Here is a 25,412-nt window from a genome sequence, read left to right on the forward strand (position 1 = left end):
CCATATTTGGATCCAAATGCAGATTGAAATCCCCTCCTATTAGTATGTTCCCTTGCGTATTAGCTACCTTCAAAAAGATATCTTGCATAAACTTTTGATCTTCTTCGTTAGGTGAATATATATTAAGTAGATTCCAAAGCTCCGAATATATCTGACATTTTATCATAACATATCTCCCTGCTGGATCTATTATTTCCTCTTCTATTTTAAATGGCACATTTTTGCTAATTAATATAGCCACTCCTCTTGCTTTTGAATTATACGATGCTGCTGTTACATGTCTTACCCAATCTCTCTTTAATTTCTTGTGCTCCAATTCAGTTAAGTGTGTTTCTTGGACAAATGCTATATCTATTTTTTCCTTTTTCAGTAAATTTAGTAGTTTCTTCCTTTTAATTTGGTTATGTATTCCATTAATATTTAAAGTCATATAGTTCAGCGTAGCCATTTTATATTTTGTTTATCTTCTCTTTCCGTTTTTCCATCATTACCTTTCCTCCTTTTCCATTTCTGTTTTCTTATTTTCAACTCTTTACCAGACAACATTCCTACAGCATCCAATATTTTCCTTATTCTCCTATTTCTATCTTCTTTATCCCCAATCTCCCCTTCCCCTCCTGAGTTGTCCTTTATCCCTTGTCGGACAACCACATCTCCCCTCTCCATTTGGATTTGCGAATCCACTCGCAAGCGTCAACTGATTTTGCAGTGACCGCTCTTTTCCCCCACCCAGCACCCCCCAGAAAAGATTTCACTTTTCATATGTCACAAAGGTCACTCTTTTAATTCCCTCCTTATTCTCTCTATTCCATTACCTTCCCTTATTAATTCTTGTCTATACTATCTATGTTTTCCTCTAATTACAGATACTTTCACATATGCCCATTGTCTCTATTCACTCATATACCTCTTTACCCGCATACATATCAATCGTGGTCATTTTTACCCTCATTACCCGTCTTCATCCCTCAGTCTATTTTTGTCTTTACCCACATACATATCAATCGTGATCATTTTTACTCTCATTACCCGTCTTCATCCCTCAGTCTATTTTTGTAATTGTTCTGCAAATTTTCGTGCTTCTTCTGGATCCGAGAACAGTCTGTTTTGTTGTCCTGGAATAAATATTTTCAATACCGCAGGATGCTTCAGTGTAAATTTATACCCTTTCTTCCATAAAATCGCCTTTGCTGTATTGAACTCTTTTCTCTTCTTTAGGAGTTCAAAACTTATATCTGGATAAATGAAGATTTTTTGCCCTTTATACTCCAGTGGTTTGTTGCCCTCTCTTACTTTTTCCATTGTCTTCTCCAGTACCTTTTCTCTTGTAGTATATCTTAGGAATTTTACTACAATAGATCTTGGTTTTTGTTGTGGTTGTGGTTTAGAGGCCAATGCTCTATGTGCCCTTTCTATTTCCATTTCTTGTTGTAGTTCTGGACATCCTAGGGTCTTAGGGATCCACTCTTTTATAAACTCCCTCATATTCTTGCCTTCTTCATCTTCCTTAAGGCCCACTATCTTTATGTTATTTCTTCTGTTATAATTTTCCATTATATCTATTTTTTGGCCTAGTAATTCTTGTGTCTCTTTAGTTTTTTTATTAGATTCCTCCAATTTCTTTTTTAAGTCTTCTACCTCCATTTCTGCTGCTATTGCCCGTTCTTCCATCTTGTCCATTTTTTTCCCCATTTCTGTTAAGGTCATATCCATTTTATTTATTTTCTTTTCTGTGTTGTTTATTCTTCTTCTTAAATCATTGAATTCCTGTGTTTGCCATTCTTTAAATGACTCCATGTATCCTCTAACAAGAGCAAGTGTATCCTCTACCTTGCCTTTCCCTTTATCTATTTCACTGTATTCTTCCTCTTCTTCCTCTGGGTTGGCCATCTGTTGTTTCTTTGTTGCCCTTTCCTTCTCTTCTTTCTTGTTTCTATTGTCTTCTGTGGTCTCTTCTTGCTGCAGGTGTTCTGCAGCTGTCGTTGCCGGCTGTGGAGATCGACTCCCCAGCTGGTCCCCCCTCCCGTCGGTGTGTTTTTTTTCATGCGCGGTTGCGCACTTTTACTCGGCTCTGTGAGCCATTGTTGTAGTTCTTTTTCTACCGACCTGAGGTAGTGGGCTCCTCTCTCCACAGCGGGCCTCTTCGGACAGGTAAGGCCTTCACCTTTTTCCTCCGTTGTCTTCTCTTCCTCTCTTCTTACCGTTGATTTTGATTTTTCTTCTTTTGTCTCCATCTTCTTTCCACCTTTATACTCACTTTTCTTTAACTTGTATTTCTGTGCCTTTGTATTTTCTCTTGTTTTTCCCGACTTTTCTGGAGAGGGCTGGAGTTCACCGTCCGGCCACTACTCCATCACGTGACTCCGGACTCAATTTTCTTGACTCAAAACTTTCATTCTCACTTGTAAACCTCAGTTTTAAACTTTCTGAAGCATTCATCACCTGCAGTTCTCCAGGGCGGAGAACTCCCAGGATACACATTCTTTCGAAAAGCAATTTGCTCCGCTTTTTAGTTTTCAATAGATAATCTGTTATTGTAATACTATATCGACTTGTCCCAGATTTTCCTCTCAGGAGACCCATCCTCAACAATACGTCCCCTTGTAAAGGTCCATCAGAATGCTGTTTAAGATCAACCACTGTTGTATAATAAGAGTATAGATCTGTTCAGTTTGATCTTCAATATTACCTCATGAGGACGAATTTTCTCCATACTTGCATCCAAATAAATCTTCATCCTACTTCGGCATTCCTCAAAGGATTCTTTAATTTCACTTACCAGCCTCAGCTGTGTCAAGCTTCAGGGCACGGCCTTTGAAAGACAGATCTCCTCCGCCCACTCGAGCCTTTGCAAGACAGTCTGCCAGCTGAGAGACATCCTCAGAAGCCATCTCCTAATACCTGTTTGATAAACAGTCATTTTAGATAGAGCTCTAAAACAAACAAAATTACACACAATGAAATTAAAATGTGCCGTTTGATTCGCTTTGAAGAGAGGGCACAAGACACAACTCCCAAGTCCACTACAATAACAAGAAATGACTGTTGGCAAGAATCACTCGAGTGTTCAATAATGATTAGTGTATATATTTGTGGCAATTCTAGAAAGAAATAATTCTCATCTTTGTGATCAATAATCTAGATCTCTAACATACAAGACCCCCCCCCCCCCCCCAGACATATGTGCAACCAGAGGAAACTATTAAGTCCCCTTTATCTTGACTATATTCTTCTAATTTAACTTTTGAAACCCAGGTTCCACGAGAACATTTTTGCTGTGCTCCCTCTGATCCAAGTAAATACATTCCAAGGTTTGGGATGCAGAATTACAGTGGTCTAATTAAACTGTAGCAAAGTTCTTGCATGAGCAGGTCAGGTAGCATCTGTGGAAGAAGAAGCATTTGATGTTCAGAGACCAAGACTGGCATCATAACTTCAGCAGTTTCCAGCATATACAGTTTGATCAATTTCCAGTCCTTTGGCCACCAAAGGCCAGCCTTTCATGCGGTATTTTGATTATTTTATGTCCTTGTTCATGACATGTTAATAATCAGTGCATATGGAGTCTCAAGTCTCTTTGGACATTTACTTTGATCTGTTCCTTCTTGGACCTCAATCCCATCCATGTACCAGTCCAAATTTTCCTTAAGTGTAAAAATTGAGCCCACATTCATCATTTCATTGTAACAAATTGTAAGCAAATATCTGTATAAAACATGATAGACAAAGACATTAACTAAATTTAGTACAAATCCTTTACAAACCAATATTGGCTCTAACTATTCAGCTGAGAATTAAAAGATCAGTGCACTTACTCACAAACAGAGCCTTGCAATTTCTAAAAGACAAATTACAATTTCATCGCTTTCTGTCAACAATAGAGATTTCAGGGTCATTGCTGAGTTGAGGCACATTTTGGTCTTCAGCTGTAAACACGAACGCTGCTACCTTTCTGTCTTTGACTCGGGGATGAAAATTCTGGGGGCGAACAATTGTCTTTGTTACACGTTTGCCTATTTCACACGTAGCAACCCAGACTTCTGGGCCTCTGGAGACCCTGTCAGGAAGGGCAGAGAGATAAAGGCAGCAGTAATATTGCCCTGCTCCCACTCACTCTGACTGAGACACAAGACCAAATGCAATTTCATGTAACAGTACAATGAAAAAATCTTGAATGTTAGAATAAGAATTTAATGTTAAGAACATGTCGCAAAATTTGTTTGCTAGAAATTACACTTAAAAATAAATTAATGCAATAATAAGAGAAAGTGAGGCAGTGTCTGTGGTTATTGTCCATTCACAAATCTGATGGCGGAGGGGAAGCTGGTTTTGTACCGTTGGGTGTTTGTCTTCAGGCTACTGCACATCCTTCCTGATGATGGCAGTAGGAGCTTTCAAATTGCAGCACCCAGGTAGCCCTCCAAAGACTTGGGTGAGATTAGCCTCCCACTCCTTCCACACAGCAGCCTGACGTTAAATCACGAACCTGGTGATTTAAAGGGGAATCTGCCCTGCGATGACGCAGTGAATAATACATCACACAGCCACAGGGAATCCCCTGCTCCTGGTGTTCTTTCTGTTTAAAGTAAAGTTCTCCTCAAGGCCCATCCTCCCTTCACCTGGTCATCAGTTGCACCCCCCCCCCCCCCAGCTCCCCAATGATGTGTCGCTGGTGGAATCTGGGCGGGGGGGGGGGGCTGCAACATGCCGCTACCGCAAATGGGGTGGGACTATGGTTCATGGTGACGGCTCAATGCCAGAGTGCAGAATAATGGGTAAGGAAGAAAGATATTGCTCCTGCATTGATCCGTTGCCACAGACTGGAATGGCACATCACGGCAGTAACCCCCACCCCCCCAGCCCCCATTTCTGTTCGTGACAGCGGAACAAGAGGCAACACCACAACAGCATCCTGCATTGAGCTAGCCAGGGGTTTCCCTGTGACGCGCGCACTCAAGTGCTGATGTCACCAGAGTAACCGGGTCAGCATGTTCCCTTTCATATCACCAGAGCAGGACGCCCAGATACGTTTTACTGAGTTCCCTGACCACCTCCCAAGGTAGGTCTAGGATCCGGGTAGATTTTGACTGGGCTTGCCTGGTTCAGCCCTTTCAAATAGCCCTGTACCTGGGCTATTTGAAAGGACCTAGTGATTCAACCAGCCAGAATGCTCTCCACTGTACATCGTAGAAATTTGCAAAAGTCTTTGATGTCATATCAAATCTCCTCACAAAATATAGCCACTGGCAAGCCTTCTTCATGATTGCATCGAGTTAGATTGATCTTCAGAGATGTTGACACCCAAGAATGTGAAGTTGCTGGAGAAACTCAGCAGGTCAAACAGTGTACTTTATATATCAAAGATAAAGGTACACAACCAACATTTCAGGCTTAAGTTTCTTTATACTTTCCACTGCTGACCTCTCAATGAGGACTGGTTTGCATTCTCCTGATTTTCCCCCTTATGAAGTTCACAATCATCTCCTTGGTTTTGCCAACTTAAAGTGCAAAGTTATTGTTGTGACACCCTTCAGCAAGCTGATCTTTCTCCCTCCTGTACGCCTCCTCATTGCCATTTATGATTCCGCCGACGACCGCATCGTCTTCAGAAAATTTGTACATTTGAATTGTTCCACATATTCATGGGTGTATAGCAAGTAGAGCATTGGGCTAAGTGCACATCCTTGTTGATTGTCAGTGAGGACTCAATTGACAGACCTCTTGCCTCCAAATCAGAAGGCACCAGCCTCATCCACAGGAAAAAGAACCTCAGGGTTGTATTGGATGTCATATATACTACCTACTGACAATAAATCTGCATCTAGTGCATACATGTTTGCTGCATACAGATTTTTTGCACTACCAATTAATGGTAATTCTGCCTTGCCCACAGGAAAAAATATCTCAGGGTTGCATGTGATGTCATGTATGTACTCTGACAATAAATCTGTAAAATGCAGATTACATAACACCTAGTGAGGTGACTACAACACCATCATAGGCCCAATCTTTTAAAATAACCCACTAAATCTTCTGGAATAGAGGAAACAAAATGAATTTTGTTTTAGAGGTGGAAACATGTTAAATACAATGAAGTCGCGATATACCGCAGGTTGATGTGGGAAGTGAGGGAAGAGATAGCTGGAGCAATAGCTATGATCTTTGAGTCCTCTTTGGTCACAGGGAAGGTGCCAGAGGATTGGAGAATGGGAAATGTAGTCCCCTTGTTTAAAAAAGGTAATAGAGAGAATCCTGGAAGTTCTAGTCCAGTGAGTCTTACATCAGTGGTGTGCAAACTACTGGAAAGGATTCTTAAGGATAGGATCTATGCGCATTTAGAGAAGTCCAGTCTACTCAAGGAGAGTCAGCATGGCTTTGTGAAGGGAAGGTCATGCCTTACGAGCCTAATTGAATTTTTTGAGGAGATAACAAAAGAAATTGATGAGGTAGGGTGGTAGATGTTGTCTACATGGATTTTAGTAAGGCATATGACAAGGTCCCCCATGAGAAACTTGTTCAGAAAAATACAAGCCATGGGATCAGTGGAATCTTGGCTGTGTGGATAAAAATTGGTTTGCAGGAAGAAATTAGTGGAAGGAAAGTATTCTGCCTGGAGGTCAATGACTAGTGACTGTTCAATGACTGTTCACCTCTAGTGAACAGGGGTCTGTTCTGGGACCCCTGCTCTTTGTGATTTTTATAAATGACCTGAATGAAGAGGCAAAAGGATGGGTCGGTAGGTTTGCAAATGAACAAAGGTTGGAGGAGTTGTGGATGGTTGTTGAAGGCTACAAGAGGATACAGGCAGGAAGCAGTTGGTTGGAGAAGTTCCAGATTGAGTTCAATCCTGATAAGTGTGCGATGATGCATTAGGGAAGGACAAAACAGAAGGCTGAGTACAGGGTTAATGGTCAGTTACTTAAGAGTGTGGACAGAGGGGCCTTGGAGTCCAAATCCACACATCCCTCAAGATAACCGCACAGGTTGATAGGATAGATAAGAAGGCCTGGGGGATGCTGCGCTTCATTACTTCTAGGATTGAGTCAAAGAGTCGTGAGGTCACGTTGCAAGTCCACAAATCTCTGGTGAGACCACACATCGAGGATTGTGTTCAGCTCTGGTCACCTCATTATAAGAAGGATGCGGAAGCTATGGAGACAGTACAGAGAAGATTTACCAGGATGCTACCTGGATTGGAAAATAAGTCCTATGAGGCAAGGTCAGCAGAGCTGCGACTTTTCTCTTTGGAGCTTTGTACGTTCTCCTCGCATCTGCGTGGGTTTTCCCCAGGGGTTCCAGTTTCCTCCCACCCTTCAAAAAAAAAAACATTCCAGGGTGTAAACTGGGCAGCACAGACTCATAGGGCCAAATTGCCCTGTTACAGCATTGTAGATATAATTTTTTTTAAATTACAAAGAATGAGAGAAAACTTTAATGGAGGTCTACCAGATTATAACTTTTCACACTTGCCAGTGATCCCTAGAATCGAATGCCAATCGGCCTGTGAAAGCAAAATCTGCTCAACCCCGGCATCAGATGACATCATCTCACGCAGGTGATTTCTGGACTTGAAGACGCTGGCGTTGAGATAAGACAAGTGTGAAATGGGCAACTGCACTGTAGTCACTTCCTATTAAAGGTAGAACAGACCAAATGCCCAGGGATAAACCCTTGCAAGTGTGAAAGCATTCAATGTCTCAGTTAGGAGTGGTCTAGTGTGAAAGGCCAAACCCCCATTCCTATCCCAGGAAACTGAATGGGTGATTTACTGGGAGTGTGAAAGGGGCTTATGAGAGGCATAGATAAGGTGGGCGGCCAGTGGCTTTTACCCCAGAGCAAAACCAGAGGACATGAGTATGTAAGGGATACTGGAATGTGAGGAGTCAAGCGAAGGCACATAAACTGATAAGAAGTTAGAATCCACGTGGGCAGAATAACCTAATGCTAAACCAATCCAGGAGGCAGAAGAATGTTAGGGGGAAGGTATCTCTGTACTGAAATGAAATGTATAAAAGTTGGGTCAGCCTCAGTATCTGTGTGTATTCCCAGGGTAAGGGGAAGCCCCCAACTTTGCATTGTTGTAATAGTATAATAAATGTTCTTTGTTCTCAATTTTTGTCACAAGTAAATTCTGTGAAGGTACTTCTGTTTCTCACAAGTACAAAGTGAAGGGAGGGGATAGTTTTTTTTTGAACAGAGAGTTGAAAGAAAAATAGAGGGTTACAGAGGTAGGGAGTTTTTTTAGTGGTAGTTTTATGGAGGGCCAGCATGACATGGGGGGCCCATGCTCAGAGTGGGGGTAGGGGCCCCGGGCTGGGGGTAGGGGCCCCGGGCTGGGGGTAGGGGCCCCGGGCTGGGGGTAGGGGCCCCGGGCTGGGGGTAGGGGCCCCGGGCTGGGGGTAGGGGCCCCGGGCTGGGGGTAGGGGCCCCGGGCTGGGGGTAGGGGCCCAGGCGTTAACCCCAACCCCCCCATGATCCCCTCAAACCGAGCGATGTCCTTGCCCAGCCTCCACCCCGCGCTTCCTCAGCAGCCCATTACCGGCCCCGACCCCGTTAAACGGTCCCTACATCGACCCTGCATCGCCATGAACCCTCATCGGGCGGAATGAGAGGGGGGGCCGCTTACCCCAGGCCGCCCGAGTCTGAAGAACCTGCTCCACGCGCCTTATTCTCCTCTCTCACCTAATGGCGGTCAACGATCTTTCAAACCGGTGTCGCGGATCCCCTCGGCGTCCTCCTCGCCGCGCATGCGCGGAGAGCTAAGCATCCTGGGAGCTGTAGTCCGGCTCTTCGAATCAGGTCGGGACGATGGGCGGGGTGATCAATTCCCGGAAGGCACTGCGCCAACGGGTCTCCCCTGCGCCACCTGCAGGCGGAGGAAGCCATTGCAAAGGAGTTTTATTGTCATCAAGTCGAAAGCAGTCCATTCGGCCCGTCTAGTCTGAGCTGGCCATTATTCCGCGAAGCCTATTGACCTGGTCCCATACCCTCCAGACCTCTCCCGTCCATATAGGTATCCAATTTATTCTTAAAACTTGACGAAACAGAGCTTGATCCACTCTTTTATTCCATTTGTAGGGATGAAAGTGGAAGTCCTACCTCATTGTAATCTAGTTTGGGGCTGGACGTGATGTCAGGTTTTTTCTCTGATAATAAACTACGAACATAGTTGCAGCAACTGCACTTCTCTTCTCGCCCCAACTTTTCTTTTGAAAGGCCTGGCACTGATTTAAGTCAAGCTTATTAGACGATTGGGCAAGTAGAACCCGTCGAAACGTCGTTCTCCGGTCCTCGGTGCAAAACACACAGACACACAACCAGACATCACACACAGACGGAGAAATAATACATCTGGAGGCATCTGCTCCTTGGCGTGAGGGAACTTCCCTTCCAGGGGGGGGGGTGAGGGATCTGCCCCCGTGGGTGAGGGATCTGCCTTCCCTTGGGTGAGGGAGCCGCCGTCCTGGGGGTGAGGGATCTGTTCCCCGGGATCTGCCCACCCCTGTTTGAGGGATGGCGTGAGCTCCCTCCAGGGGGTGATGGATCTGCCCTCCGGGGTGAGGGTGCTGCCTCCCGAGGGTGAGGGATCTGTCTTCGGGGTGAGACATCTGCTCCTCGGGGTGAGGGAGCTGTCCTCCGGGGGAGGGGGGGGTGAAGGATCTGCCTCCCGGGGATGAAATATCTACTCCTCGGGGTGAGGGAGCTTTCCCGTCGGGGGTGAGAGATCTGCTCGCGGTTGAGGGAGCTGCCCTCCCCGGGGTGAGGCGGAACGCGGGGCCGGAACCCAGCGGCCGGGACCGCGTACGAGGCGGAGCGGCGGGGGCGGACGGACCCCGTCGCCGGGGAAGCGGGGCCGTGGACACCACCTCGGCGCGGGCATCCAGTGCGCTGTGCCCCGCCAGGATCTCCACCCGTTACCCCGTGAGCCCCTCCTGTCGTCCATGTGCTCCCATCTCCGGGCTCAGTGGAGCCGGGGAGGTGCTCAGAGTCCGGGGTCAAGGGCTGCGCAACACCCAGGCTGCAAGTGGGGTTGTAGGCCTCGCCTGCTTGGCCACATTGTGAGTAATTCCAGTTTAATTAATCCATAAAGTGTTTCATTTGCCTCATTGAGGTTTCTTTTGGGGTCATAATTTAAGATGAACTTTCCTCCTTTCACTATTTTACACCTTTGTGAACTGTCCAGCCTTGACTTTTAATTGTGAATGATTTCCATGATATTGAGGTCCAGAATCAGGGTTTTTATTGCCATGAAATCTTTTGTTTTGCGGCAGGTTCACCTTTTATATAAAACCACCTTACCAAAATAAATAAGTTAGTCCACACCTCCTCCCTCACCACGGTCCGAGGTCAGCGCTTCACCTCCACCTTTACTGCAACCGGTACCTGTGGCCTTCTGTACATCGGAGAGATTAGGAGATTAAAAGCGACCTCCCCAATTCTGAGTCACCCTCTCAAGCTCAAGGCCTTTCATGCTACCCCTCCCTGACCACCCGCAGATTGGAGGAAGAACACCCTCCAACTCCAGGGCGTGAACATTGAGTTCACTTATCAGCTTGCCTTCCCCTCCCTCTTAACTAGTTATTCCATTTCCTACTTCCTTTCTCTCTCTCTCTCTCCTTCTCCCATCCTCCCTCCCTCTCCTTCCCCCTTTTGTTTGGACCTCTTTTAGTTTCCCCCGAAAAGTTGGTGTCGTATTTTTATCTTTGCTACATAAGTTTGACCTGCTGAGTTTCTCCAGCATTTGTGTGATTTTTCACTTAACCACGTTGTCAGTAGAATCCTGTGTTTTACCACCCCGAGTGTCTGTGATTGAATCTGATGGCAGTGGGGAAGAAGCTGTCCTCGTGGGGCTCAGTGCCCGCCTTTAGGCTCCTGTACCAGATGGTAGCAGTAGGCCTTCTCACACTGCAGTGTAAAATGAAGATTCTCAAGAAATTTTCCCGTGAACTTGCGGTGTGAAAAGGTCGGCCCAGGAACTTCAAGGTAGGGCCACAGACTCGGGTAATTTTCCCAGACCACCTGCGATGTGAAAAAGCAAATGGCCAAGTAGGGGAAGCCTCGTAATGTCAGCGCTTGCGTACTGCCTCATGTAGGCGAATAAAATTAAAAGATTCATACCTCCTGACAACAGCGGGCGCCCGTCACGACGCAGCACAATGCGAGATGAATGTCCATCCTCGTTAACGATAATCCCTCACGCAGCTGGATTTCCCAGAGCAGTTCCCAAGACTGCTATTTATTTTTACATATGTTCCCCTGCAGCCGCTGCAACCGTGTCTGCCTGTCCCACATCGGACTTGTCAGCCACAAACGAGCCTGCAGCTGATGTGGACATTTACCCCCTCCATAAATCTTCATCTGCGAAGCCAAGCCAAAGAAATAAAAAATGTACTACTGTATCTTTGGCTTGGCTTCGCGGACAAAGATTTATGGAGGGGGTAAAAGTCCACATCAGCTGCAGGCTCGTTTGTGGCTGACAAGTCCGATGCGGGACAGGCAGACACGGTTGCAGCGGCTGCAGGAGAAAATTGGTTGGTTGGGGTTGGGTGTTGGGTTTTTCCTCCTTTGCCTTTTGTCAGTGAGGTGGGCTCTGCGGTCTTCTTCAAAGGAGGTTGCTGCCCGCCAAACTGTGAGGCGCCAAGATGCACGGTTTGAGGCGTTATCAGCCCACTGGCGGTGGTCAATGTGGCAGGCACCAAGAGATTTCTTTAGGCAGTCCTTGTACCTTTTCTTTGGTGCACCTCTGTCACGGTGGCCAGTGGAGAGCTCGCCATATAACACGATCTTGGGAAGGCGATGGTCCTCCATTCTGGAGACGTGACCCATCCAGCGCAGCTGGATCTTCAGCAGCGTGGACTCGATGCTGTCGACCTCTGCTGTATATATGTACTGCATATGTATCATTGGTCCATACATCTGCTACGTCTATTTGTGCTTGTGCACCGAGGACTGAAGAATGCTGCTGCATCCAGTTGTACGTGTACAATCTGATGATAATAAGCTTGAACTTGGACTTACTGTATCTGCATACTTGGAAATAAGGTGTTTGGAAACCACAATCCCCTTTATCTCAGGACTCCACAATCTCACCATTTTCACAACAATTAATTTTCCTGTCAAAGTGTACCACTTGACATTTACCCAGATTTACATGAAAGTTTGCAGACATTATGATTGCAGTAAAAACACAGAAATGCTGGAGGAACTCGGCCTGTCTACCCCTGCTTCCCCCAATGTGATGCCTGGATCATCCACCTCTGTGGTTTTCCCTCCCTGAAATCCACAATCAGCTCCTTGGGTTTGGTGGCATTGAGTACAAGGTTGGTACAACATTTGGCCAAGCTTTCATTCTCCTTCCTGTATGCTGACTCATCGCCCCTTTGTATACAACCACTTCCGTGGTATTATCAGTGAATTTGTAGATGGTGCTGTCGTATCAAGTCACACAGTCGTGGGTATAAAGCGAGTAGAGCAGGGGGCCAAGAACGCAGCCCTGATGGAGATTGTGGAGGAAATGTTGAGCATTTATTGTCATGAACAAGTCATGAAATTCATTGTTTTGTAGCAGCGTCACAGCACAAATATTCATACTAACCACCTTACCAAAAAAAAAGTGCACAAAAGTCAAATGTAGTGTCTGTGGTTCATTGACCATTCAGGAATCTCATGGCAGCAGGGAAGAAGCTGCCCTTACGCTCGTCTTCAGGCTCCTGTATCTTTCCCGATAGTGACTTGTATGTGAAGAGGGCATGGCCTGGGTTGTGGGGGGTGGGGGGGGGGGGTGTCCTTGAGGATTGAGGCTATTTTCTTAAGGCACTGCCTCTTGTTGACGTCCTTGATGGAGTGAAGTCTGGTGCCTGTGATATCGCAGACAGAGTTAACAACCCTTTGAGCGTTGGCACCTCCGTACCAGACAATGATGCAACCAGCCTGTCGAAATTTTCGAGAGCTTTCGGTGACGTGCCGAATCTCCACCAATTCCTCACAAAGTGTAGCTGCTGCTGAACATGCTTTTAAAATTCACGCCAATGCCCAGGAATTCGGAAGGCAGGACAGAGGATAGCAAACATAAGCAGGTCAATCGCAGCCTCCAACCTCCCATTCTCTGAAGACATCTTCGTGAGGCACAGCCTCAGGAAGGCAGCGAACATCTTAAAGGACCCCCCCATCACCGTGGTCACAACCTCCTCACTGTTAACTTTGGGCAGAAGGTACAGAAGCCTGAAGTCCACCACCTTTAGGTTCAAGAGCAGTTATTGGCTCTTCTTGCTACCCTAAGCACAAATTACTCTGGGACCACAGGAGACATGTTTGCACTATTGCAGTATTTCATTTACTGACTTTTTTGCACTGTAACTGGAGATTTATCATCTATCTTTAATATTTATTATAATCTCTTTCCATACTGGGCTAATTTCATCGACAATCATTGCCTTTTTTATTCTAGTTGTTTGACTAGAATTGAGGTGCATATTTACATTGTACTTGTGCATATGACAATAGATATGATCATCACGAGAAGACCATTTTTGATTGGACACTTCCTGTAGAAAGAGAAGACAAAAACATGAAAGTCTGCAGACGCCGTGATTGAAGGTAAGAACACAAAACTGGAGAAACTCAGCTGGTCAAACATGAATGGCCCAAGCCCGAAACGCTGGTTATGTATCTTTTTCTTTGCTGTGTAAAGTACATTGTTTGACCTTCTGAGTTTCTCCAGTATTGTGTTTTTAGTTCTTGTGGGAAGTAACCTGCTGAAACGAAGCAGAGGATTTATTCGCCTCATCAGTGGGGGCACCAGTTGGGTGGCACTCTATAGAGACACTGGAATCTTGACCAAAGGGAAGCTGAGGGACTCGGTAGGTCAGCAGCATCCGTGGAGAGAAACCCGTAAGTCGGCAGGTGCTGTGATTGTAGTAAAAACACAGAGATGCTGGAAGAGATCGGCCAGTCTCGTAGTGTCCATAGGAGGTAAAGATAAATTACCAACATTTTGGGCCTGAGCCTTTCCTCTAGTTATGAATGAAAAAAGACTGGCATCTGAATTAAAGGCTGGGAAGAATGGGGGGAGGAATACAGACCAACAGACAAGGTGGTAATTGGATATGATGAGAGCAGAGGTGAGGATTGATTTTGGCCATGTGAAAGGAGATAGAGGGGAAAGGGAAGTGGCCAGTCAACATTTTGGGTTGGAAATGGTGCTGACCTAAAGCCTGCTTGTTTTTGCTTACACCTGACAAAGGGGCCATGTCCAAAATGTTGGTTCCCCATTGCTCCCTCTGGATGCTGTGTGACCTGCTGAGTTTCTCCAGCAGTTTGGTGTATGGCACTCGACTGCAGTGTCTGCAAATATTCTATTTTTATGTTTTCTATGTTTCCATTGGTTTGAATGCCCAAAATGTCTTCCCCACACCCTCTCCCCCCATACCCCCCCCCCCCCCCCCCACGACTCTCTCTTTTTGTTCGACAAGCAGCAACATTTCGGGTGGCACAGTTCGCACAACGCTGTTACAACGCCAGTTACCAGGATTCAAATCCTGGCACAGTGAGGAGTTTGTACATTCTCCCTGAGTCTGCGTGGGTGTTCACTGGGGACCCCGGTTTCCTCCAACCATTCAAAAATGTCCTGGGGTTGTAGGTCATTTGGGTGTAATTGGTCAGGATGGGCTCGTGGGCCGAAAGGGCCTGTCACCCTGCTACTTGTATAAATTTTTAAAAAATAATTAAAATCTCCAAACCTAATCGTCTAGGTTGGAGTGGTTTAGGAAGGTGGATTGCTGCCTTCTCAAGGACATTGACAGTTGGGTACCAGTACCCATATCCTGAATGGATATGAAGGATGATCTATCAAGTGCAAGCAGCAGATTTTCATATTGATTTTAGATTTAATCTTCAGCACAGGCAGGGGAAGTGAAGATCCTGTGGTCTACTCTTTTGTGTATAAAATGGGTGCCTCCCTCTCCCATCTAACGACAAAAAACTGCACCCCAAAGCAATTGATGTGAAACACAATGAGATGCTTCGTCTTGTGTGGTTAGGTTTTTGCTACAACCCGTAATACCACCTTGCTCCTGGCTGAATAACAATAATTTGTTTTTCTCCGCAGGCATTGACTGATACCAGCAGCCACCGACCGCTGTGAATATGTCGAGTTCCTCTGCAGATGCACAGAGGCGCAAGGAAGAAATTGAGAAAGGACTACACTTTATTCAGTAAGGAAGGCCACACTGTCTCTCTGCTTCGTTTTCAAAACTTGGAGCGTCTCTGAAAATAAGCATCGGCTTTTTAAAAGAGCATTTCCATTCTGATTTTCCCCAAAATGCTGTATGCTTTTCTTTTGAAGAATTTATTCAATTCCTTTATGAATGTGGCTTTTGCATTTGCTTACTTCCTACATAGCTAAGAATTTCAAATTCTTCAACATCTTGCACCTTTTCCCATAGCAAATACCAGAGGACATCTGTCTCAGGTGAGGGGAGGAAAGTTTAAGGGAGATGTCAGGAGTATGTTTTTTCACATAGTTGTGGGTGCCTGGAATGTATTGCCCAGTGTTGGTGGTAGAGGCTGGAATAATAGGGGCACTTAAACGACTCTTGAACAGGCGAGAAAAATAGAGGGTGATGTGTATGAGGTAGGGAAGTTGAAATTGTGTTGCATATCTGTGTTCCTAAGCATCTGTATCCAACCTGTTGTCCTTCTTCGCTGAAAGAACCATCCCAGCTTCTCAATCTTTCTATGAAACTAGAGTATCTCAGGCCTGAGACCATGCTGTTTTGAAAGGTTGAAGGAAACCGGAGCACACAGAGGAATGTACAAACTCCTTATAGACAGCACTGGATTAGAACCAGGATCGCTGGCGCTACCACAGCTCTGCGCTAACCACTACTACCATAGCCATCAGCTGAGGAGTGTGATGGAAACACAGAGTAGCTCTATCAAAACCACTGAATTTCTTGCTGTGGTTAACTGGAAATTAAAACCAGTCATCGCTGTTATATCCTTGTTTAGTAGTCACTTTTGTGCGGCGCCACAATTGGTGTAGCGATTAGTCCAATGCCTTTACAGTGCCAGTGATCAGGACTAGGAAGGCAAAAAGAAGACGAGAAGGTGCTTTGGCAGATAATGTGAAATGAAGGAAAATCCAAAGTGTTTCTACGAGTATATTAACAGTAAAAAGGGACAAAATTGGACCCCTTGAAAATCAGAGTGGTCAACTATGTGTGGAGCCTCGCGAAATAGGGGCAATCTTGAGCAATTTTTTTTGCCTCGGTATTTATGCAGGAACTGGCATCGGGAATAAGGATGGAAAGGAAACAAATAGAAGTGTCATGGAATATATGGAATTTTAGGAGAAAGAGGGGCTTGCTGCCTTGCAACAAATAAAGGTAGACAAATTCCCTGGACTAGATATGATGTCTCCCTCAAGGTGCGGGGGAATAAGAGCTGAAATTGCAAGGTCCCTGGTGGATAGATTCAAAATGTCCTTAGTCACGGGGGAGGTGCTGGAGTGTTGGAGGGTGGCTCATGTTGTCCTGCTGTTTAAGAAGGGCTCCAAAAGTAAACCAGGCAATTATAGGCCAGTGAGCCTGACGTCAGTAATATGTAAATTACTTGAAGGATTTCTGAGAGATAGAATATATAGATATTAGGACTGTGATCAGCTGATTAAGGACAGTCAGCGTGGATTTGTGTGTGGTAGGTTGTGTTTAACAAATCTTGCAGAGTTTTTTGAGGAAGTTACCAAGAAGGTTGATACGGGAAAGGCTGTGGATGATGTCTATATGGACTTTAGGAAGGCTTTTGACAAGTATCCACGAGAGATTAGTTCAGAAGGTTAGGACTCTAGGTATACATAGAGAGGTTGCAAACTGGATTCAAAATTGGCTTGGAGGTCTATGTCGAGTGGTAACTCAGGGATGTGTTGGGACCATTATTGTTTGTTATCGTATAAATGACCTAGCTGATAACGTGGTGAATTGGATCAGCAAGTTTGCTGACGACACAAAGTTAGGAGGCATAATGGACTGTGAGGAAGATTTTTAAAGTTTGCAGAGGGATCTGGACCAGCTGGGGAATTAGCCCAGTAAATGGCTGATGGAATTTAATGCAGATAAGTGTGAGGTGTTGAATTTTGGAAGAGTGAATCAGGGTAGGACGCACACAGTAAGTGGTCGGCCGTTGAGGAGTGCGGAAGAGGAAAGAGATCTGGGAATACAGATACATTGTTTCCTGAAGGTGGTGTTGCATGTGGACAGGGTTGCAAAGAAAGTGTTTTGGCATCTTACTCAAAGTATTGAGTATAGAAGTTGGGATGCTATGTTGAAGTTATTCAAGTCATTGGTGAGGCCACACTTCGAATATTTTGTGCAGTTCTAGTTGCCCAGCAGCAGGAAAGATATCAATAAGACTGAAGGAGTGCAGAGAAGATTTACTAAGATGTTGCCGGGAAAGATTAAACAGGTTAGGACTATACTCCTCGGAGTGAAGAAGAATGAGGGGAGACTTGATAGAGGTTTATAAAATGAATGGTATAGACAGAGTAGATGTGGGGTAGGATCTTTCCATTTAGATTGGGGGAGATAAATACATCATAGCTTTGGGCTAAAAGAGGAGGGGTACAAGGGGAACATTAGGGGGAAGTTTTTCACTCAGAGTGGTAGGGGTGTAGAATGATCTGCCATCTGATGTGAATGCAAATTCAATCTGGAGTTTTAAAAATAAATTGGATAAATACCTGGATAGGAGTGGTCTGGAGGGTTATGGAATGAGTAGGTTAGTGGGACTAGCTGGTTTTACTGGTTGGCACTGTCCGAAAGGGTCGAATGGCCTGTTTTTCTGTGCTTCCACATTCTATGGTTCGAGGTAAGGAGTGTATACATTCTTTCTGTGTGGGTATGGGTTTTTCCCCAGGGGCTCCAGTTTCCTCCCAGTGTTCAAAATGTACTAGGGTGTAGGTTAATTGGGTGTAAATTGGGCAGCACGGGTTGAAATGGCCCTATTACCATGTTGTATGTCTAAATTTAACAAAAACATTTTAATTTAAAAATTTTAAATTTAAAATCTCACCAACAACAATAAATGTTTCTGCTTCCTTACCAGATCTCCATTACCTTATCCTGGAAGTCAAGATGAATATGAGGTACGTGCATTTCTTTTCAGTTTTTATTAAAATTGTTGGACAACCATATTGGTGGAAACCAAACCTTCCCCTCATTTGGGTGATACCCAACCATCCTTGACTCTCTTATAAATAAAGTCTACTTCTTTATTGTTTCATTTTAAAACTTCTTACACTATTGCTCGTAGTCTTACATCGAGAAGCCTATTAATGAAAATTTTCCCAAATATTATGAAACTGCACAGAGGTGTTCGTAAAAGTTTACCTTCACAATTGCTGAAGCTTCCCCTGAGCTTCAGTGAATTGCTAGTGTGAATGTTGGGTCTTTCCAGCCTCTGTCCTGTGATACAACTGCCATCATGTAGTGTTTCAGTTGTCACCCTTGTCTGGCGAACACAATCATGGAATGGAGGTCCAGAAGTTGTGCCTTCCTCAGAGTCGCCATTAATGTTGGCCTGCATACCTTAGAGTACGAGAGAAAGAGAAGCAAAGGAGAGTCCCTTCAGAGTCACTGAGTGTCCGTGGATTTACCTCCAGCCCTCCCCACAGCCTCCGCAGCTGCACAGACTCCTGTTCGATCCATCGGCATCCCAAGCTCCAGATCCACAACTGCAACAGGAAGCCTTCAGCGCCCAAATCCATTCGGGAAGCCCTTCTTGCCCTCTGCACCCTCTCAAATTCTGGCTCCGAAACCTGGATCCCATGCGGCAGCAGCCCGTAGCGTCTGCAAGTCCCCCGACTGCAAGTCGCCTGCAGCCTGGGAGTCCCTCAGCTGCTGAGGTCCACCGCCATGGTCAGTGCCTGTTTCTCTCCCTGTTTCCGGTGTCCTGCACCGACCTACTGCTGCTCGCCTGGAATCTGCAAGCCCTTGAGGCCACTTCCAGCACAGGTACCACCATCTTGGGCACAGACCCCATGGTGCAGGATTTTAAAATAAAATACCATCGGTTCCTTTGACAGGCCATTTAAAGCTTCTATAGAATTGTTGGCATTAGGACTGGGTGGTTGAACCCTTCAGAGTTGGTTCACAGATTAATCCAATTCTGCCCAGTTTAACTATTCCATCTTTATTTTGTATTAACATTTCCACACTTGGAACTTGGATCAGTTAGGTTGAGGTTTGGTGAAGGCTATCTGATGTGTTGGAGAGGGTCATTTGCCTTTTATCCTAGACATGGATTACAGACAAACAAAGAATTCAGGCATGGAAATTTAGCAATCCCACCACCAAGAGCAGATATGCAGGCACCAAGAGATTGGGTGGATATGTGTTGTCACAGTGAGGGAAGAAGAATTACCCTGCACATTTCCTGCTTTGAACCATATCTCCTTTGGTTAAGGGGGTCAACTGTCTGTCTACAGACACTGGATGTGGTGCGATGGTGGTGATTGAGTGGGAATGTTTTTTTGACTCTTGCTTTACTTCCTCCACTCTGAAATTGGTTGTAGAATCCCTTCTGAGAACCAACGTACTCAGAAGAGGCAAATAAGTTTTCTTGAGGTCCATCCTGACTCAACAGAGAGAAGAGGAAGTAGCCAGATCAACTAAATCAGACCTTTCTGAGTGACGCCAATATGGGATTTTACAAGTAGTTGTGACTGTTAAATGGCAAACTAATCAAGGGTTCATCTTAAATTTACAATTTCTGTTTTGTTCACTTGTCAAGTCTTTTCTGTATCACCTTGTTAAAAACCTCCTGGAAGAAGGCAATGAGCTATACAGAGAGAAGGATTATAAAATGGCCCTGTACCAATATGTGGAGGCCCTGAATGTGGCCCAGTATGCAGAATCAGATGGAGTTATCATCTCACAATGTTTGCTGGAGCACCTGTATGTTAACCGAGCAACCTGCTATTTCAGTATGGTGAGTGTATTCAGGGATTCTATCATTTGTGGTTATTTTTAAAGCAAAGCTTTTTTTCTGTATTAGTGAATATTTATCTTTCAGCCAAGAGTAATAAAAGGAATAATCTTTTTTTTTAAACTTTATTTATTAATTTTAACATATGAAGAAAGTAAATAATTCACGTACAGAAAAAATACAAAATAAAGTAATACAAGTACAAAGTAACATAGTTAATACAATACCAATCTCGGCATCTTCCCCTAACAACTAAAAACTAAGACTAATAAAAGGAATAATCTGATCATGTATCTTACTGCTCTTTCGGGGATGTTGCTGCATCTCAACCTGGGGCTATGGTTCCTTACTTTCAGGAGTACGCCCTTGTTTATTAATTTAATACACAAAAGTGGTGGAGAAATGCAGTAGGTCACGGACCTTGACAAAGGGCTCAGGCCCGAAATATTGCTTGTGTATCTTTATTTAAGATTCCTTTATTGTCATGTAATATTGCACAGAATTTGCATTCATCTGCCATATTGCAGACAGATTCATCATGTGCAGAAATTGCCTGAAGCACCTCTTATAATCAGAGAAAGAGAAGCAAAAGAGAGTCCCCTCCGAGTGTTCGTGGATTCGCATCCAGCACTGCTGCAGTCCCGTCAGCCACACAGAGTCCAGTCCAAACCATCAGCAGCCTGAGCTCCAGATCTGAACCTCCCAACACGATCAGGAAACCTTCAACGCCCTTGGCAGCCTCTTGCATCCTGTGTAGTGTGGATTGTGGAGGGTTCCTGTGGCCTCTCCATCTGGAACCTGGTGGGATTGTGGAGGGTCATGTGACTTCTCCTTCTGGGACCTGGTCAGAAGTTGCATCATCTGACAATCACTCTGCCCACTGTAAGGTAAAACATCATGAGATGGGAATGTGTAAGGAGTTACCCTGTACAGGGCTGTAACAAGAAGGGGAGGTGTCCTTGTACTCCTGTTAGGTAAAACATCATGAGATGGGAATGTGCAGGGCTGTAACAAGATGTGAATGCATCCTTGTACTTACAAGATAAGAGAGACATTGATGGATTGAGAGGCAGGAAGCTAGCAGGGAAAGGATAGCAACAGTTTTAGTCATTGGACAAGTAATGATATGATGATGTTCTAAGCACATATCCAAGGGTATAAAAAATCACCATTTTGCTGATAACGGCAGAATGCATTCTCCGACTAACATGGTTAGTCGCAAGTGTTACAATCCGGTAATAAAGAACAAAGAACCCTGATTTCGACTCAGCCTGGTGTTTGTCTCACTCATTCATGAACAAAGCAGACCTAACACCACCCATTAGGGCACTCCTTTGATTACCTATTTATTACCTGGGCCGGACCCTCCAGCTTACCATACTCTAAAGTCTCCCATGTGCAGTAGCTCTTGCTCTTCAGCCCTGAGAACTCTGCTGTGGACAATGCTGGAGGAGTGTTAGTAAGGTATGCACTACAGAGGGATTGGAGCTGTTGTATATTTTTGTAGTTGCAGATAGCATCTGAGCTGGCTCACATTAGACAATGAACACCAGATAGCACATTGTGGTCCTTGGTTGTGATAAGTCTGTATAAACAGTTACAGTAGTATTAAATCCGATGTGACTGGGTTGTACTGTCCTTGTGAGAGTGTAAGCAGTTTCTGGTATTGGTAATGTTAAGTCCGATGTGACTGGTTGCACTGTGTTGTGTGATTGAGAGTACTAGTGTGTGTTATCCCTGTTGCGATCCCCTTATATGTGTTTCAGTAAAGATTATTTTTTCATTCGGCCTCTGTCTAGTAGCCCACAGCCTGCATGTTCTTCAGCCGCAAAACTCCTCACTGGTCCACCACTGTGGTCGCCGTCCCCTGGGTTGTCTCCTCCACTTCTCCTCAAACTGTGTCCGGTGGGGGCAGTGGGGGGGGGGGGTCCTCCCCGTTTTCTGCTGCCCTGCGCCAGTCTTCTGCTTCCCTGGAGACTGCAACTCCTCGTGGCTGCAGCTGATCACAGGCGCTGCCACCTTGGACCCAACTTTTTTTTTGTATATTTTATTTAAAATTCCATACATGCAGTAACTACAATATTATAATATACAGATATAAAAAAGGAACACGTTGATTACATACACGATAGTTTCACCCCACCCCAAAATCCCTCCCTTCCACCCAACCTTCCCCCCCCACCACCCAATGTCCCCCCTCATAGAAACAATATACAAATTGAAAAAATAAAACTTCATAAAAAAGAGGAGAAAGAAAAGAAATCTTTGGATTACAGAGAGAATGTTGTCCAGTACAATTCATCTATCCTAACAGGGCAAGGGGGATAAGAAGGCTAATATAACAAATTCAATCCCATTATTTGAATGTACGGGTGCCAAATTTGTAAAAACTTATTTCTTAAATTATATGTATTTTGTTCTAAAGGAATACAACTTTGAATTCAGCTGCGGCACAGTTAAAGGATGTATCTGATTTCCAAGTATTTGTAAGATGTTTTCTTCCTACTGCTAATACTAATTTAACAAATTTCAATTGATAGTTTAAATTTAGGACTTGTACCTTCAATATTTCCTAATAAGAATAAATCAGGACGTGGCAGAAAAGCATTTTCAGTAACTTTTTCCAGAAAGTTACGTAAAACCACCCAAAAAGGTCTCACGTAGGGACAAGACCACGTTGAATGTATAAAAGATCCTACACCTTCACCACACCCAAAAAATTGGTCTGATAAATCTGATTTCAGTCCATTCAGCTTCTGTGGTGTAAGGTATAACTGATGTAAAAAATTGTATTGAACTAATCTATGTAGTATATTGACAGTATTAGTCATACAATCTTTACATTATCGATATACTCAAATCTGTTTCCCATCTCTGTCTAGATCTATAAGCCTAGTTCCTGCTTGTAACAATGAAAATATCAAAGAAGCAAATTTTCTAACAATCCCACTCCTAATAAGAAGTTCATTTTTGGCACAACTTTGCAGTTGCAGAATTTTTAAATGAAACCACTGTCAGCTCCATTACTAGGCCGTTTAAAGCCTGTATGAAGCTGACAGCAGTCTCTTGCATTTTTGTGTATTAAATTACAATCACAGCCCCTGCAGACTTTCTTGATTAACTCCATGTGTAATAAGTTGTTTGAAATCTAAAAGAGTCGATCTACATTAACCTTTACATCTACCAATTCTAACCCTATCCGCCTTTGAATGGAGCACCTGAAGAAAACTCACGCAGACACAAGGAGAACGTACAAACTCCTTACAGACAGCGTGGATTCGAACCCAGCGTTGTAACAGAGTTGCACTAACCGCAACACCAGCCATTCTCAGCGGGAGCCACAACACATTTGAGGGGAACCACAGACTGAAATCCTTAATAAAGGGGGCCCCGAGCTGCATAGGGGATAGGAGAGAAGTATAGAAGAAACCAACTAAACTTGACTGCTTCTCAGGGAAGGGGCCCAGAGTTAATTAGCAGAGCCCAAAGGAGGCCATCGCTGAAAATAAGGTTGCGAATGGCTGCTCTACACAAACCCTGCCACCCTTCCCTGTGCTTTTTATTGTTCTTTTTTTAACTCTTCCTTCGCTTTTTAAAAATTTCTCTTTGTCTGCCCCTTCTTCCGTGATGTGATGGGTTCCTGAGTATGAGCCTTTGCTCCAGTTTGGCCTGATGGGATTGAACCAAACCATTAAGGCACCCTAGCCCAGCAGATTGGGTGGGAGGCAGAGGGAGAACAGCCTTGCATTGTTCAGGAGAAATAAAATCTGTAACCGAGGCAGGGCCAGAGAAATCAAACTCTGCTGCTTGGAATATCCTTAATATCCTCCCTGTGTCGATGTCTGATGACTGCTTCTGTAGTGCTCAACCTCCAAATAGAAAGAACTTTTTTTGAAATGAATGGAAAATGTTTGAAACAGGAAAATTAACAGCAGATGGGCGATGCCTCGGTGATCAGTGAGAAGTGATAAATGGCATTAGGAAAATTAATGCGCCTTGGGAGAAATTTTGAGAAGCTAGAGGAGCTCAGTGGGTCAGACGGTGTCCATGGGTAGAAACAGTCGGTCAACATTACGGGTTGGGACCCTTGATCGAGACTAAAGAGGGAAGGGGTTGTATCAAGTATATTAGAGGGAAAAAAAGAAAGGGGAGAGAAAAAGCTGTGGTTGGACTGGACACTCTTTCGCCCCTTGGCTTCTCATTCCTTGCTCAGGTTTCCAGCATCTGTATAACTGTGTGTTTCTGGGAGAAATTATTTTAATCTGGGTGGAATTATGGTCAAGTCCAAGTTTATTATCATCCAATTGCACAGGTAGAGCCCGACGAAACAGTCTTCTCTGGTCCTTGGTGCAAAACAGACAGGAACACAAGCAAATATACAGATAAGCAGGACAAATATACATATACAAAAACTAAAAATATTATTTAACTGTAGCATCTCGGAGGGTTTGAATGAGCAGTTTGTTTCAGTAATTCAGCGTTTTCACTGCCCGTGGGAAGAAGCCCACAATAAGTAAATGTTGTTTTGTTAATATGAGAGTCTCGGGTGGTCAGTGCGAGCAGTTCCTTTGGTCGTTCAGCATTCTCACTGCCCATGGGAAGAAGCTGTTCCTCAGCCTGGTGGGGCTGGCTCTGATCTTCCTCGATCTCTTCCCCGATGGGAGCAGCTGAAAGATGCTGTGCGCAAAGTGGAAGAGGCCCTCCTTGATTTTGCACACACTCTTCAGACAATGATCCCGGGTATTCACGTCGATTGCAGGGGGGTGGGGGGGGGTGGTGGTGGTTGGTGTGTGGAGACTCCAGTGATTGAATGACAAGGTTGTAGAGTAGTATTCACTTGACTGGAAGTGGTGCGTTGGGGGGAGAGATTGGGTATTGCATCTCTGTCCAGATCCTCCTGCTCTGTCATGTATCTAACACCAAATCCAAGTGGAGAATCACCCGAATGATGTAATTGATCAGTAAACCAGACTGAGAATTTAACGCAGCAGACTCAAAATCGTAACCATTAACATTCACCTTGTGAATAGATCACCTCCTCATATAAATGATCCCCTGTAAGTAGAGATACCTGAGACTTTGGTACACAAGCTGGGACATTTAGAACATAATGAATAAAACCAAGAACTTACAATTTGGTCTATAAATTGTATCACTGAACCAAACAAAATTTATGCAAGGTTTCAAAGCTTCTACATTGTAGGATTCTCATTAACGATGTCATAATGGACTTTATTTCATTCCACCTGACTCAGAAAAATTCTCTGCCAGCCTTCTCCTCGTTCTTCCTCCCTTCCCCATCCCTCTGCTTTTCTCCAGCTCCACCCTTTCCCTCTCCATTCACAGAGCCATCCCACCCCCCCCCCCCTGTTTGCAGGTGTGCCCTCCCTCCCTTATCCACCTCCTGCCTGTGGGACTGTGCCCCTCACCCC

General features: G+C 44.6%; 2 protein-coding genes and 1 long non-coding RNA gene across 9 annotated transcripts in view; 1 reads left to right on the plus strand and 2 right to left on the minus strand.

Moving 5' to 3' along the window:
- Positions 1 to 8,769, minus strand: part of rangap1b (Ran GTPase activating protein 1b) — a 45,696-nt gene extending 36,927 nt beyond the window's left edge. The window contains exons 1-2 of one of the 4 annotated variants that reach the window (XM_069909133.1): positions 8,683 to 8,769; positions 2,780 to 2,901 (exon numbers count right to left, since the gene is read on the minus strand). In XM_069909133.1, coding sequence (XP_069765234.1) covers positions 2,780 to 2,891 — 112 coding nt within the window. In that variant the 5' untranslated portion in view covers positions 2,892 to 2,901; positions 8,683 to 8,769. Of the gene's footprint in view, positions 1 to 2,779; positions 2,902 to 3,815; positions 3,979 to 7,470; positions 7,576 to 8,626 lie in introns of those variants that run through there. The other 3 variants (XM_069909132.1, XM_069909134.1, XM_069909130.1) reach the window with 3 other exon arrangements.
- Positions 8,770 to 9,708: 939 nt separating this feature from the next.
- zc3h7bb (zinc finger CCCH-type containing 7Bb) overlaps positions 9,709 to 25,412 on the plus strand; it is a 52,278-nt gene continuing 36,574 nt past the window's right edge. The window contains exons 1-5 of one of the 4 annotated variants that reach the window (XM_069908117.1): positions 9,709 to 10,058; positions 13,504 to 13,596; positions 15,107 to 15,212; positions 18,100 to 18,139; positions 19,786 to 19,983. In XM_069908117.1, the coding sequence (XP_069764218.1) occupies positions 15,145 to 15,212; positions 18,100 to 18,139; positions 19,786 to 19,983 (306 nt within the window). In that variant the 5' untranslated portion in view covers positions 9,709 to 10,058; positions 13,504 to 13,596; positions 15,107 to 15,144. The remainder of the gene's footprint in view (positions 10,059 to 13,503; positions 13,597 to 15,106; positions 15,213 to 18,099; positions 18,140 to 19,785; positions 19,984 to 25,412) is intronic. The other 3 variants (XM_069908115.1, XM_069908114.1, XM_069908113.1) reach the window with 3 other exon arrangements.
- Positions 13,412 to 25,191, minus strand: LOC138748263 (uncharacterized). Its single transcript, XR_011347909.1, has 3 exons — positions 25,113 to 25,191; positions 18,384 to 18,581; positions 13,412 to 13,544 (listed from the first exon to the last, which is right to left on the minus strand). It is a non-coding gene; the product is annotated as an uncharacterized lncRNA (long non-coding RNA).

This window comes from Narcine bancroftii, chromosome 13 (genome assembly GCF_036971445.1).
Source record: "Narcine bancroftii isolate sNarBan1 chromosome 13, sNarBan1.hap1, whole genome shotgun sequence".
In the NCBI taxonomy this organism is placed as follows: domain Eukaryota; kingdom Metazoa; phylum Chordata; class Chondrichthyes; order Torpediniformes; family Narcinidae; genus Narcine; species Narcine bancroftii.